This window comes from Solanum pennellii, chromosome 12, assembly GCF_001406875.1.
Source record: "Solanum pennellii chromosome 12, SPENNV200".
NCBI classification, from domain to species: Eukaryota; Viridiplantae; Streptophyta; class Magnoliopsida; order Solanales; family Solanaceae; genus Solanum; species Solanum pennellii.
In genome coordinates, this window is record NC_028648.1 from 58392778 (window position 1) to 58407447 (window position 14670).

A 14670-nucleotide genomic window follows, 5' to 3' on the forward strand; every position below is an offset into this window, starting at 1 on the left:
ATACATCACCAAAGAAGATAAACAGACTCATGAGGAAAAGGGAAAAAAGAGATTCTAAAACTTGATTTGAACAAGTACCTTCAACTTTTTCCCTTCATTCATTATCAAGGAAGATGAAATGTTTTTACTGTCTCTTTCTGCACTTTGAAACATTGAAAAAAGACGCTTTTCGTTCTACATGTTCTGAATAGAACTTCATAAAATTTACATTTAGCAACTTGACTAGCTTTTTCTCCTATTCAGAACCTGGAAGATTTTCTGAATTTCTGATATATTAGTAACTCGAACAAATTCTTCAACCATTTGTATTATCCTGGTTCAAACACAAGGAAAGACAACCCAGCAGGAACAAGTAGGATCAAAGTACTTCTAACTATCTGATCAGAAGATTGGCTGCAAAAAATTGCAACTTGACAAATGATCAATCATGACTAAATAACTTAATATACAAGTAGCTTGGCAACAACGAACATCCAAATTAAAGTTGCTATCCTTTCTTTCTAACTTTCCTCAGATTGAAAAGAAATCACCTAATAAATCAGCTGCTTAGCTTGTTTTCTCTGTGGATTTGGCAATTACCGAGCAGTCCCCAGTATGTCATTGCCACAGGCAAGAGAAATATATTGCATAGAGACGCTTTAAATCTTCTCAAAATAGTGTAGGAGTCAAAGAAGCCACCGGCTGCATGACTAAAGGAAAAATGTTGTTTGCTGTTGAACATCTACTTAGTCAAACACCTACATAAGATGAATTTTGAATTAGTTGAACTAGCAGAAATACACGGCTATATAGAATTTATATATAATATGTAACACATGTACTTTGAATACTATGCATGTAAATATTTCATTAGTCATTTTGTGATGAGTCTCCAAGCCTCTAAAAGGATTTGAAGTTTTCATAATCACGGGGTGAAGTGATACTAACACAGAGTAGAACAGAAGCGTCAAACTAAAGTACTAGACAATATTCAAAGAAGAGAAAAGAAAAGGAAAAAGGGGAAAGCAAAACCAGAGAAGTAAAGAGGAGTGTCAAAGCATAAGGAAAAGGATCCATCTTTATTTAATTTCCACAACACTGGATTGGTTTCAATTTTGTCGCAGGTATTCCTAATGTCTTCCTTTCCTACAATTTAAGATAAGTATATGTTTGTCTGCACTAGTAATATTTTCCGAGACGTGATTCAAGCTCGACAAAAAGGTCATTTTTTAAGAAACTCTGTTTTCTCTTAAAATCTAGTTGACTCTTTCTTTCTTTTTCTTTTTTGGGGTTGGAAGTGGTAGGTTCTTAGAAATAAACATGGCTTCCAGTAAACTAAACCCTCAAATCCTTCTTTGGTTCAAGCTCGTCATTCTTTTGCTAAGAAAATATGGATTCTCAGCATAACTGAGGGCAAAGTCCTCTTCTGACTTAAATTAGATAGCACTTTACCTTGAGTTCTACGAAGAATCTACCTTAAACTTCTAAAGAGGGGGTTATGAAGATATATTAGGCACTGGGGGGAGGTTGAGTTGCTTTAACACAATGTTTACCGCACAGAAAAAGAAGTTTGACCAAATTACAGGAAGACTTAAAAGTTGTCCTAAAATGTCTCCCTTACAGCATTGATACTGCAAGGATGTGGCTCGGCTAAAACACTCAAAGATGCAGCTTTGGCAAAACAGGTAGGAGCATACAGCTAATGGTATATAAGACATATTTTCCAAATACTAGGAATGACATCAACTAATTCATAATGTGTGATGAAATTTAGACTTTTTTTGTAATATCAAGGACACAATCAAAACAAATCCCAAACATCTGGTACAATTTGAACATACACTAAAAAATTTATTACTCCATAAGTTACTGTCAAAAAATCTGCTCCGTCTTTGTGAAACTTAGTCCTCAAACAAGCAGCCAATAAGTCATCAAAGAGTTTGTTTGAATAATGGAATAGTTAGCATTACTCATTTTAAACTCTCCCACGGCGACATGGTATCTAGGGATCCCTCTTTATCCATTGAAACTTAATCTCCATGACGCTGACAATGACAAACCTCTCAGTTAATAAGGACCAGCAAGTGGAAGAAAGACACTTTACTTCATGTAGGAAAGAGACATGGTGCTCAAGGAAAAGTCAACCTCGAGGTCTCTGAACAATATTCTGCACTTTCATCCCATTAACTCCCATCAGTTTCTTGAGATTCTGACTCCCTCTCCCTGACTTCCATTTTTGTCATGCTTGTGGTAATAATGACAAATTTGCAACTCCAATTACTGCTCTAATTTTTGTTCATTACCTTGAACACAGCACATATAACTACTAAGTTGTATCAAATATATATAAATTCCAAAACATTTTGTTAAGTGAAAAAAACTCGAGTAAAGTTCTCAAGGTTCATACATGCCACCATTAATAGCTATGACAAGCTGTGGCCAAAGCACCATAGAAAAGAGAAATTTTAGAAAACTACCAGTATGGTTCAATATACAACAACAATAAACCCAGTGAAATCTCACAAGTGAGGTAAAATATGGTTCAATATATAGATGCAAAATCATATATATAGATTTAAAAAAAAAAAGATAGCTACAGCCTACAGACTAAAATGGACAGAGAACATCTACAGAATTCCAGCTCACATCATAATTAAGAAGATGCAATAATCATAAATCCCAAGGAAAAATCATTAGAATAGCTGAAAAACACCCAACCGAAGTGATCATACATACGCCAACAAGACAGAAAGAGACCATAGCAGAATAATAAGGAGCTTACTTGATCGGTATCTTGGAATGGGAATTTCTCGTAATTCACGTTTTATACACAAATATTCACCTAACAATGCCATCACACCAAGCCCAGTAACATTCACAATCCACCATGTTAATGAGGAAGGCCAACCACCATAGACAATGCATATAAAAAGATGGATGATGTAGAGTGTTGCAGAAAAATCTAGGCACTTCTTTGCCCTCTCAATCAAATAGAGTAAAATGCCAGCTCTGTGTTGGGGAATAAGACATAGGAAATTCAATCAAGCAGGTCAATCAAATTCTGGAAATTTGGAAGCTTTTCACAGGTTAGTATTTTTCTCAACTGTGAACAACATGTGCAAGGGAAATAAAAGGGTCACATAATTACATAACTTTGGAGTATTTATCTCATTATCTTATCCCAGAAAGGAAAAGAGTTCAGAACTAGGGAGGAAAGGTAAAAAAAATGTAATTCATTCTTCACTAATGTTTTTGGCCTTATCTGGCATTGCATTTGTTGTCTTTTCTTACATAACAAGATCCCTCTTCCCTGTTTCCACCAAATTATATTTGGCAAATAGAACTAGCGGCAGATCTAGGATTTGGAGTCTCTGAGTGGCAAGTAGACTCATCGATCTAATCAACTTTAGGCTTCAGATCGAATTAGTTGTCTATTTGACAAATCAATCATTAAAATAGTAATAAGATAATTTATGTATATAACAAATTCACACCCCACATTCAACTGAAATAATGAGGTGAACAAAGTTAAAACTTTCAACTATATTACTAATATGTATTATCATAACTATCCATCATTCATTCACCATTGTCCTCAACGAGTTTTGTATTCTGAAATCGGCCAATAATGACATCATTACTTACATTTGCAAATACGTTACACTTTTATGTAATACACTAAATAATCATTTAAATATTAATTACCAATGCTAATTCGCACTTCATTTTTATGTGTTTCATGGATGAGAATGTTCTCTCTACACTTATAGAAACAAATAAAATCAGAGTCAACTTACAAGATTTGCCTCAACCTTTTGTCACGAATTCATTGCAAGTTGGAGGACTTGGGATTACCACCTTGCATATGAATAATAAAAGTATCGAGTTGGTAACTCAAATCTCAAATCTGTCCAGTATCAAATTCACCTGGATAACACTTTGCTAACGCTTTGGTTCTATCATTGTCAAAGTTAGAGAAAAAATTGATCGAATTCAAGCTACTCATCCCAAGAAGCAAATCAATATTCACAACATCAAAATGATCATTAAGATCTTGAAGTTGCACATTAATGACAACAAAAAAGGCTTCAATATGCAAGTTGTGTGAATAACAAACACTCGGAGACTTACGCTTTGACTTTTCAAAAAAATAAGATTCGTCCAACTTGGGAATCAAAATAGCATGTGAATCACAAAATGAGGAAACATCATCCAACAAAGATTTTCATCCAATTTCCCTCATATCTTGTGATCTTTTCTTTGTAGCGTTAACAAATTTTATAGCAGTAACAATATCTTGATATTTTTTTGTACAATATTGCGAGACCAATTTGACATCACCAACACTTTCAACATCAAATGAAGCATAAAAACAAAATTCAATTGTTTTATTTTTTGTCAAAAGATTTTCCGCTTGATTTTCATCACTTGAGATGGAACCTTCATGTTCAATACATAAGAAATAATTATAAAGTTATGTAAAATTTTGAAATGTAATCCTCACAAGTATCACCTTGTTTTTAGAACCTTCATTCTTGTTGTAATCCTTGACTAATATGAACAAGTAATTACTTTAACTTTTCAGCTTAGTAATGATGGAGTAAATCTCAACACTTGAAAGAATCTCCAACAACATTCAAACATGATCACAAAAGTCTTCAACATCCGAATGTTTTTCACCAATAGCTATATATATTAATTGTAATTGATGAGAAAAACAACGAATGTAATATGTAGATGTAGTATTTTTCATAATCAAAGTTTTGAGACCTTTTATCTCTTCCCTCATATTACTAACTCCATAATTTTGTCCACGTAATATGGATAAACTTAGTGAGTGTTTGAAAAGCAAAGAATAATTTTTTTTCAATGAGCAGAACATTGTATCACTAACATGGATAAGACCAATAAATCAAGTTTACTACTTCACCAGTCTTATCAACATACCGCAAAGCAAGAGTCATTTGTTCTTTGGGTGAGATGTCTATAAATTGCCATTTCACGACTTGGAATTGTTGAGGTGAAGATTATATCTTTGGGTGATTAAGATTTCAAGTATTAGAATTCTAACAGATGTTGCATGTGTTTTAAATGGCTCTTATTTTACAGTATGTTGATAAGAATAGTGAAGAAGTAGAATGATGGTTTGTCTCAGCATGCTCATTGAAGAAAGAGATTTATTTCTTTACTTCCCTATCACTCACTATGTCTATCCAACCAGGACAAGGTTATGATAGAGCTAGTATTATGAAGAGAGAGATAAATGGTCTTAAAACTTTGATTAAGAAAGATAGTCCATGGCATATTACATTCATTGTTTTGCTCATCAATTGCAACTAACACTTGTAACTAAAAAATATTTGAATTCTGGAGACTTTTTTAAACATGTCATTAATGTATTAGATGTTGTTGAAGGATCTTTCAAGCATAGAGATTTACTTTGTCATCACCAAGCTGAAAAAGTTAGAGCAATTACTTCAATCAGGTGAAGTTCAAACTGGTCAAGGATTACATCAAGAACGTTGGCTCCAAAGACAAACTGATACTTGTTTTGAGATCACATTTCAAAACTTTAGATAACTTTATTGTTATCATCTCATCTATTATTCATGTGCTCGAAATGATTGAATATGAGGATTCCACCTCAAGTGATAAAAATTAAGCAGAATATCTTTTGACAAAAACTAAAAACATTTAAATTTGTTTCCATGCTTCACTTGATGTTCTAAGTATTGGCAATGTCAAATGAATTGTGTAAGATTTTACGAGGAAAACAAATCAAGATGTAGTTAATGTCGTTGAGTTTCTTAACATTCTGAAGAAAAGATTGAGAATATTTGTTGGATGATGCTTCCTCATTTTGTGATTCCAATGATATTCGTGATATCTTGATTCCCCAAGCTGAATGAGTTTTATTTTCCAAGAAAGTCAGAGCGCAAGTCTTTTGGAGTTTGTTATTCGACTCACTTGCGTCGAAGTCTTTTTTATTATTATTGATGTGCAAATTCAAGAGCTTAATGATCGTGTTGATATAGTGAATATTTATTTACTATTTGGGATGGGTAGCTTGAATCTGATCAATTCTTTCTCTAACTTTGATAAAGGTAGAATCAAGACTTTAGCAAAGTGTTGAACATGTTAAGTTTGATAATGAACAAATTCAAGATTTGAGTTCCCAACTCGATACTTTTATCATTCATATATGAGGTGGAAATCCCAAATTCTCCAACTTACAAGGATTTCATGATTTGGAAAATGTTATTTACTTATGAAGTTAACTCTGATTTTAACTATTGCTACGACAACAATATAGTGTGGATAGAGCATTCTCATTCATGAAGCACATAAAAATGAAATGCAAAATAACTTTGGTGATTAATATTCAAAGAATGTTTAATGTGTTACATAGAACGTAATATATTTGCAAACGTAAGTACTGATGTAATCATTGATCAATTTCAAAATATGAAAGCTCACCTAGACAATTGTAAATGATTGATGGATATTTATGATATTGGTAACATTATTAAAAATTTTAACTTTGTTCATTTCATGATTTTATTTTAATGTAGGATGTGAATTTCTAGTATATATACATAAATAGTCAGCTTATAACTGTAAATATTTTATTCATTGATCTGTCGTATAGACCGAAAAGACGAACAATTTGATTTGAAGCCTAAAGTTGACTTAATTGATGAGCAGTGTTTTGGGAAGCGAGAAGCGGAAAAAAGCGACGAGGGCTTGCTTCACAGAAGTGAGAAGCGTGAAGCGAAGCGTGCGCTTTTTTTTAAAAAAAAGCGACATTTAGTATAAAAATAAAAAAATATTAAATAACTAAATAGAGGTAATATAGTCTTAGATTGAAAGAAATTACATAGGCAAAAATACTCATAAGTCATAACATATAAAGCAAAAAATCAAAAACATAATTAAATCACAAAGATTCAGACTCCTATTCTTCAACAAGGCTGCTAGACTGATCACAAAATTAAAAAAAAAAAAAAGCAAAAGAATTGAAAAAAAAAACAGAGGAGGCAGCAGTCAGTAATTAGAAACAGAGCAGGCAGCAGAGATGAAGAAATGAAGAGAAGAAGAAGAAAAAACTAGAGTAGTCGAAACTCAGAGAGATGAAGAGATGAAGCACAGGCGAAGATTGTATATTTCAGGAGAAAAGAAACTCAGAGATGAACTAATAAATATTAGTTAAAAAAGAGATGAACAAAAAGTTACCTGCAGTCGCGGTCAAGGTTGAAGAGAGAGGCAGCCTCAGTCGAGATTGTCAGGAGAGAAAGAAGGGAAAGAAGTATTGTGAAAGAAGAGTCGCGAGGAGAGAAAGAAGGGAAAGAGTCGTGAAAGAAGAGTCGTGAAGAGAGAGAAGGTTATATTTCAGATTATTTTTTTTAAAAAAAACTAATTGTCGCTTTTTCTTTATAAAAAAGCGCGCTTTATTGCGCTTTTGCCTTAGGGTCGCTTCTCGCTTCTTCATCTAAAGCGAGAGCTTTTTTCAGATCGCCTCGCCTCAAGATAAAAAATCGCACAAGGGTCGCCTCGCTTTGAAGCGCGCTTTTCTGCGTTTTTCACAACACTGTTGATGAGTCCACTTGGCACTCTATGAATCCAAATCCTAGATCCGCATTTGATCCAAACCACCCACTCCAATCTGCAGTTCATAATTTAGACTTGATCATACTAAGAGTACTCTAAAACTAGAAGTTCTATAAGTCGAACCTTAACCTAAACTAATATACTACAAATATTGTCTGACCATGCAGGTTTTGGGGCGATAAGGTCTTCCATTATCCTAATTTTTCATTTTTATTCTACTTCATATCAAGCAAAGAGTAGAGGTGGGTAGTTTTTGAAAAATGAGATATCAATAAATTAATATCCTTTCTCACACTTCCCCTGTAGCAATTAGGAGTGAACTTATGAAAATTTAGCAATACATTAACATAACAAATAAAACAACCAACCCAAATGAAGCATATAAGCAAACTAACCCTCTACCGGTCATTGCAACAAAAAAGGTTGGAATGCTGCTTGATCTAACAGAACCACAAACACTCAGCAGTGAATGACCACTTCTAATTACCTGTACTTATATTCTTCACTAAGTTAATATAACTGAAAATCAAAAAAAAAAACAGGAATAAACGAACACATGAGAGCCTTTGAAGGGGTGGGAAATGAATTTTAGTAGAAGAAGACCAATATTTTGTGAAGTGTAGTTGATTTCTTGGTGAACCATGGAGTTGACTAAGTGTTATTTGTAGAGAACCATATTATTGTGCATACTTCCTATTTTTGTATACTGCTTGTAATTTATCTTCTCTTTTTGTATGAACAGGCTTATAGCGAGAAATTTCTCACCACGCTAATATAATTAATAACTTCACAGAACGGGGAATAAACTAACACAATTTATACAAGTTATTAACAAAGACTCAATTTATCATTATTATTCGGTAAAATATCACAAAGTCTAAAGCACAAAAGCATTGACAAGCAATTGAAAAACTTACATGCAAAGACACAAAGAACAAAACAATAACTCACCCTGCAAGTGAACTGAGAAGAAAGGAACCAATGACGCACCATCCGGTGACAGTTGAAACAGTAACAGTGGCGTAATCAAAGAAATAGACAAGACTCCTTCGAGAAACACGAGTCCCTACAAGAATTTCCAAGAATATCCCTAATATCAAATAGTATAAGCATTGAATACACCCAATTTGAGCAACAATTAGCCACGGATCCCACACCACTGCACCAAAGAACATGACTGATGCTTAACTTTGCCCCACCAACACACAACAAACAACCTTTTGATTTCCTCAAATCCACAAGAAGTATGTCTTTTTTTTTTAATCTGAACTTCAAAACACACAAAAGTACAATCTTTGATTACTGTAGCTTAAATTTCCCACCAACACACAACCAACAATGTCTCGACTCCTTCAAATCAACAAGAAGTATGTTTCTTTTCAATTAGAACTTCAAAAGAACAATCTTTGATTACAGTAGCTTAACTTTCCCCACCAACACACAACCAACAATGTTTCGACTCCTTCAAATCCACAAGTAGTATGTTTCTTTTCAATCTGAACTTCAAAACACGCCACAAGAACAATCTTTGATGACTGTAGCTTAACTTTCCCCACCAACACACAACCAACAAAGTTTCGACTCCTTCAAATCCACAAGAAGTATGTTTCTTTCCAATCTGAACTTCAGAACACACCAAAAGAACAATCTTTGATGACTGTAGCTTAACTTTCCCCACCAACACACAACCAACAATGTTTCGACTCCTTCAAATCCACAAGAAGTATGTTTCTTTCCAATCTAAACTTCAAAAAACACACCAAAAGAACAATCTTGGATGACTGTAGCTTAACTTTCCCCACCAACACACAACTAACAACGTTTCGATTCCCTCAAATCCACTAAAAGTATGTTTTTTTCAACCTGAACTTCAATACACACCAAAAGTACAATCTTTGATATACTGTTGCTTATTCCCTTCCTCATTAACAAACACCCGACCCTCAAGACCCACAAAAGTACTCTTTCATCAGAATCAAAAATCAACTTCAGAACACACCAAAGGTCAATCAATCTTCCCCACAAACAAAAACCAACTTTCAAGTTTCCTCAAACCCCACAAAACCAAAATACAATCTTTGATTACTCTTGCTGAGTTCTTCCACTCAAAAACAAAAAATATATCCAACAACCACAAAAGCTACCCATCCCATCTGTGATCTAAATCAAATTCAACCCCACAACACACAAAAAAATACAATCTTGATGTTTATAGCCAGGCTGTTCAACAATAAAAGGTCTATTTTTAAAATTCCCTCAAAACCCACCAAGGTATTCTTTAATCTGAAGAATAATACAACCACAGAGACGCACCAAAACACAATCTTTGAAAAAAATACACCATAAAGGAACAAAATCTGATCTATAACAGGGGCGAGATTGGTCAAAATTAAAGGAAAAATAACAGTAAAGATATGAATAAGGAAGGAGATACGAAACCTCAATTTCGCCAGTATATCGTAAAATCTGAATTTTATTAAGAGCCCGTTTGGAATGTGTAATTATATTCGATATAATTGAGTTGTATTATATATAGGCATAATAAATTTGGCATATTAATAACTATGATTTTTAATTTTGGGTATATATATGTAAACACTTAAAAACGTATAAAGTTAAATAAATAGACATATCGTTCGACATAACATACTATATGAAAATTTTATATCCTACTTGGCGTCCGACATATAATATTTTATGTAGAATACATACGTTTACTTGTTTAATGTTATAAATTTTTTATGTCTACTTGTGTACATTCAAAATTAGAATCAAATTAAAAGTCACATTTCTACATATATTTGGTTGGTATATAAATACTTGATAATAAGTGTAATTGGAAATTGTTGGTAATTATACAATTACAAGGTGATTACTTTTTAAATTTTTTTTTAATTTTATTATTTTGAATTCTTTTAACTATTTTTCTAAAAATAAATTACTATTTATATATTTTTTTTTATTCCTATTCTCAACTTTTACTTTTTGTTATTTCATGCTATTTTTTTTTGTATTGTCTATTTAATTTACTTATTCTATATTTATTTTGGTAAACTACACAAACTATTGTTAAATTATGTATCCAAATTGGACACAACTCTAACTATGTACCCTTAGTAGACTCATGGCTCAAACTATTTATTCACTCTTCTCCTTTCTCATTTCACGCACAATATTGGCATAACATCAGTATTATTATAATAATTAATCTAGGATATTATGTTAGTGTGTTGATATCATATCGGTATTATATATGACTGTGCGTATTGTTATGTGATACTCTATCGAGATATTGATACTTTATCGATATCATATAGATTTGAACTCTTTTTTAAAGGAAAAATAAGAAACAATTAAGAGAAAAATATTAAAGTCACAATCTTATTTATAAAACTCTAACTCAATTGAAAATACTGTATATCTTTTTCTCTTTTTGCAGATTTTTTAAAAATTGTATCTAAATTATGGCTCTTTTTAAAACTATTTTTAGATTAAAATATCGAAGAATTGAAACATAGCTTAATGATACGACAATATTAGATATATCGTAATGGTATCATAGATGATTGAGGAATCTCATCGAAGGACTGAAGTAAACCTCAATTAAAATATTTGTCAATTACTCTTTGATAAAGCAAAGTACATTATACTTTGATGATTTCAAGGAGGAAGAAGCAGATGAAGACGCTGATCAATTATTCTTTTATACAATCATAATATATTCATATACTGTAATAGTATCAAAGAAGGTAAAAGGGGATGTGCGTTGATGTTATTATGACGCAGTGCACAAAATATATGTCATTTTGAAATTTAAAAAAATGATATGAAAGTAATGGGGCAATATAAGCGTAAATATTTTACTATTTTGGGGTATAAGTCTTGTTCGCTCTTGTTTTTTTCATTAGCATAATTTTGTTAGTAATCTAATTTTTAAATTGAAAGTAAATTCAATTGTTAAATAAAGTTATAGATTTACGTTTTCATTTTTTAAATCACATTTATGTATGTTATGTTGATTTTGATCTAAGAGTATTACAATAGATTTCTTTTCGAATTTAGAACTTATTTATATTTTTAATTTTATTAGTTTTAATAGTATTGACTTGATATTTATCTTTTTGTCAAATATTTTCATAATATATGACATTATATTTACAATATTAATCTTTTAATCAACGTGTATTTTATGATGTTTATAGAAATCGTGAATTTTTAATTTTGTTATTAATTTAATTAATATATACTAATATGAAAAAACATAAATCATTTTTTATATATATAATATTGGTTAAGAGCATATGTTTGTTGATTAATATCTTTTCAAAAGATAATATGTATCTTAAATATTTAATTCAATAACATTTATAAGGTTTCTTACTGTCTAATATAAATTTCAATTTTAGATAATTATTTTTTATCCTTAAAATTTAATATAATTTCATGATTGCAATTGTGCAACGTAACAATATATTTGTAATTACATTATGACAAATAAATAGATCAATATAATTATAAATTATGTAATTACTAGATTGATAATTACTACCATAATAATTATATCAATTTTAATCACCCGATAACTCTCCAAAAAAGAGTATTAGGTTTCAATAACCATTATAATCTCTTTTGGTTTGCTGTTTTTTTTAATTATTAATAATAAAGAAATAAAAAGTATAGAAGTGTCCAATTAAAAATTAATCCATCAATAGTTATTTATCATCGTACCATTACATAATTATCCTTGCACCTTATTTAATAATCACTTGAATACTAAGTGATACTTGGAAAAATAGTTTTCCCTCCATTTCAGAAAGAATGGTCCAATTTGACTTGGAATGAAGTTTAAGAAAAGAAAAAAGATGTTTTAATCTTGTGGTTCTAAATTAAAATTATATAAAATGTACCAAAATGTCCTTTATATCTTACGACCTTAAACATGTCAGGTGGAAAGTTAAAAGTTAAATTATTGCAAAAAAAAAAGGATCATTCTTTTTTAAGCATAGTAAAAAGGAAATTGAGCCGTTCTTTTTGAAACAGAGGGAGTAGTAGTATTTAAAGTTAAGTTTCAAAATATGCTTTAACATAAATTTTCTGTTTAAATATGTGTTTCAATTGGAAAAAAAATCTAATAAGTTGAAAAAATAGTTTGGGTACGTAAAAAAGAATAAAAATAATTTGTTGAGAAGAAGTTGAACATTCAAGATCGCATAGCGCAGTGGATTAGCGCGTTTGACTTCGGATCAAAAGGTCGTGGGTTCGACTCCCACTGTGGTCGACAATTTATTTGTTTTTTTTTTCTTCTAGTTTATTATATTATACCTATTACTTTTTAATGGGGGTCTCAAAATTACCAAGACATATTTTTTCTCGGTTACAAATTTATTTGTTTGATTTTGATTTAAACATTATTTTTTAAATTTTTTTTATTTAGACTGAAGTTTGAAATTAAACATAGATAAAATGTACTGAAATGTTATTAATCTTGAGGTTGTAAAACATGTCATCTCATGTCATGCCATGTAGAAACAACAATAATAAAACAACATACCCAGCTAGCAAGTCATACTTCGGTGAAATTTGCCATGCATTCGATCATAGTTTATGGAATACATATTTAACTATTTTAAAAAATATAATTTATACCATCAATTCTAAAAACTATTAATGCATGACATAAGTGTCAAAAACACACCTAAACTATTTATTTTTTTTGAGTTTCAAACCTAAATTATTGAGAGTTTGAGTTTCATGCCTAAAATATCACTTATTAGTTTGAGAAACGTTTCTCATTGATGTGTGTGTGTTACACTCTTTTTTTTATTTGAAAAAACCTTGTCACATGACATTTCACGTGGAAAAATATTATTTCACCTTAACAAAAATTCAACAAACTATTAATATTAGTTAAAAACTAAAGAGAGCTTATTGAGTAACTATAATTTATAACTCAAATTCTAGTTCATGTTATCATAGTGGGATTAGCTTTAATCGATATAGACCATGAGAGCTTACTCATAGAATTCGATGTCTACCCCACATCAAAATAGGGTTGTCCTATTTGCCTAAGGTAGAACCGAACTATTAGATCTATGAGGGCACATAGTTTATGGGGTAAGGAGATTGCTATTAGAAAACCCGGCCTCTACATGAGGACTTTCATCCCAAGAGATTGTTCCTAGAAACCCGGCCTCTACTATCGTGAGGGCTTCCATCTCATATCACTATCCACTCGGTACTAGCATCATTCCCACTGAGTTTATGTTAAGTCTTGACTTAACTTCATGATTACGGAAGAATGTCTTGACACTCAATCCATAAAACTCCCAAATTCATTAGGTGAGACTATCTTCCAACCTTAGAATCACTACATGTGATAAAACTTTTACGTTATATGATATGCATAACTAAGTGTTTACGCGAGGATAATCATCCAATCAATAGAACAATTAAATTATAGTATAATCACCTTACTTTCCAAGTGATTTATATGCATAATACACAAGCTAAGTCTCATACAGATAACTAATTCTCATGTTTTGCCCTTCAAGGACTATTGATCACATTCAATCAACATATCTAAAATTACTACATTATACATGGATGATAACATGATTGAAATAACTAAACTACTACAAGTACAATTTCATAGTATTCACCCACATCACAAAGTCATAAATTAGGGTTATGGAGGTTTCATGAATTCATGGGAGATTTTCTCATAAAAATAATAATAATCAACAATTCAATCATAATATATGATAATTAAATAATTAAAAACATTTTTAGAAAGAATCCATGACTTGGAGTGAAAATCCTAACTTTTAAGGAATTTCCTACTTTGAAATTGAGAGTTTGAGGACTCCATGGATGAAAGCTATCCATGAATCAAAGTCTATCCTACCTTAGGTTAATAAATCCAACAAATTAGTGTGAAAAAAACCTCCTTCAAGTCCAAACTAGATCTTCTTGTAAAAAAATAGAAGAAGCTTGTGGAAAAATTTTCTCATATTTTTCTTCTCTCTGTATTTCCTCTATATACTAGTATTAGTACAGAATAATCAAAGAAAAAGAATAAAAAGA

At 31.2% G+C, this 14670-nt stretch overlaps 1 protein-coding gene and 1 non-coding gene across 5 annotated transcripts; one reads left to right on the top strand and one right to left on the bottom strand.

Moving 5' to 3' along the window:
- Window positions 1–52: 52 nt before the first annotated feature.
- LOC107007381 (protein SYS1 homolog) lies at window positions 53–10083 on the bottom strand. 4 transcript variants are annotated; one of them, XR_003575473.1, is made up of 5 exons: window positions 8539–10083; window positions 2762–2988; window positions 2125–2282; window positions 1950–2024; window positions 53–737 (listed from the first exon to the last, which is right to left on the bottom strand). XR_003575473.1 is itself a non-coding variant. In XM_015205980.2 (3 exons), exons 1-3 carry the CDS (start codon window positions 8760–8762, stop codon window positions 730–732), a joined length of 459 nt encoding a protein of 152 aa, XP_015061466.1. In that variant the 5' UTR covers window positions 8763–10083; the 3' UTR covers window positions 53–729. The 4 variants fall into 4 exon arrangements, 1 of the variants encoding a protein (XP_015061466.1); XR_003575474.1 differs by lacking the exon at window positions 1950–2024 and adding an exon at window positions 7983–8074 and having other exon boundaries at window positions 8539–8786; XR_003575472.1 differs by lacking the exon at window positions 1950–2024.
- Window positions 10084–12791: 2708 nt separating this feature from the next.
- TRNAR-UCG lies at window positions 12792–12865 on the top strand. The gene has a single exon. It is a non-coding gene; the product is annotated as a tRNA-Arg (tRNA).
- The last annotated feature ends 1805 nt before the right edge of the window (window positions 12866–14670 follow it).

Bases quoted from the DNA above. Each gene is read 5' to 3' on its own strand.
- LOC107007381 (XM_015205980.2), bottom strand. From the start codon at position 8,762: ATGTTCTTTGGTGCAGTGGTGTGGGATCCGTGGCTAATTGTTGCTCAA. The intron at 2,989-8,538 runs GTGAGTTATTGT...TCCCCAACACAG, and splicing joins CTTCTCAGTTCACTTGCAGG to AGCTGGCATTTTACTCTATT.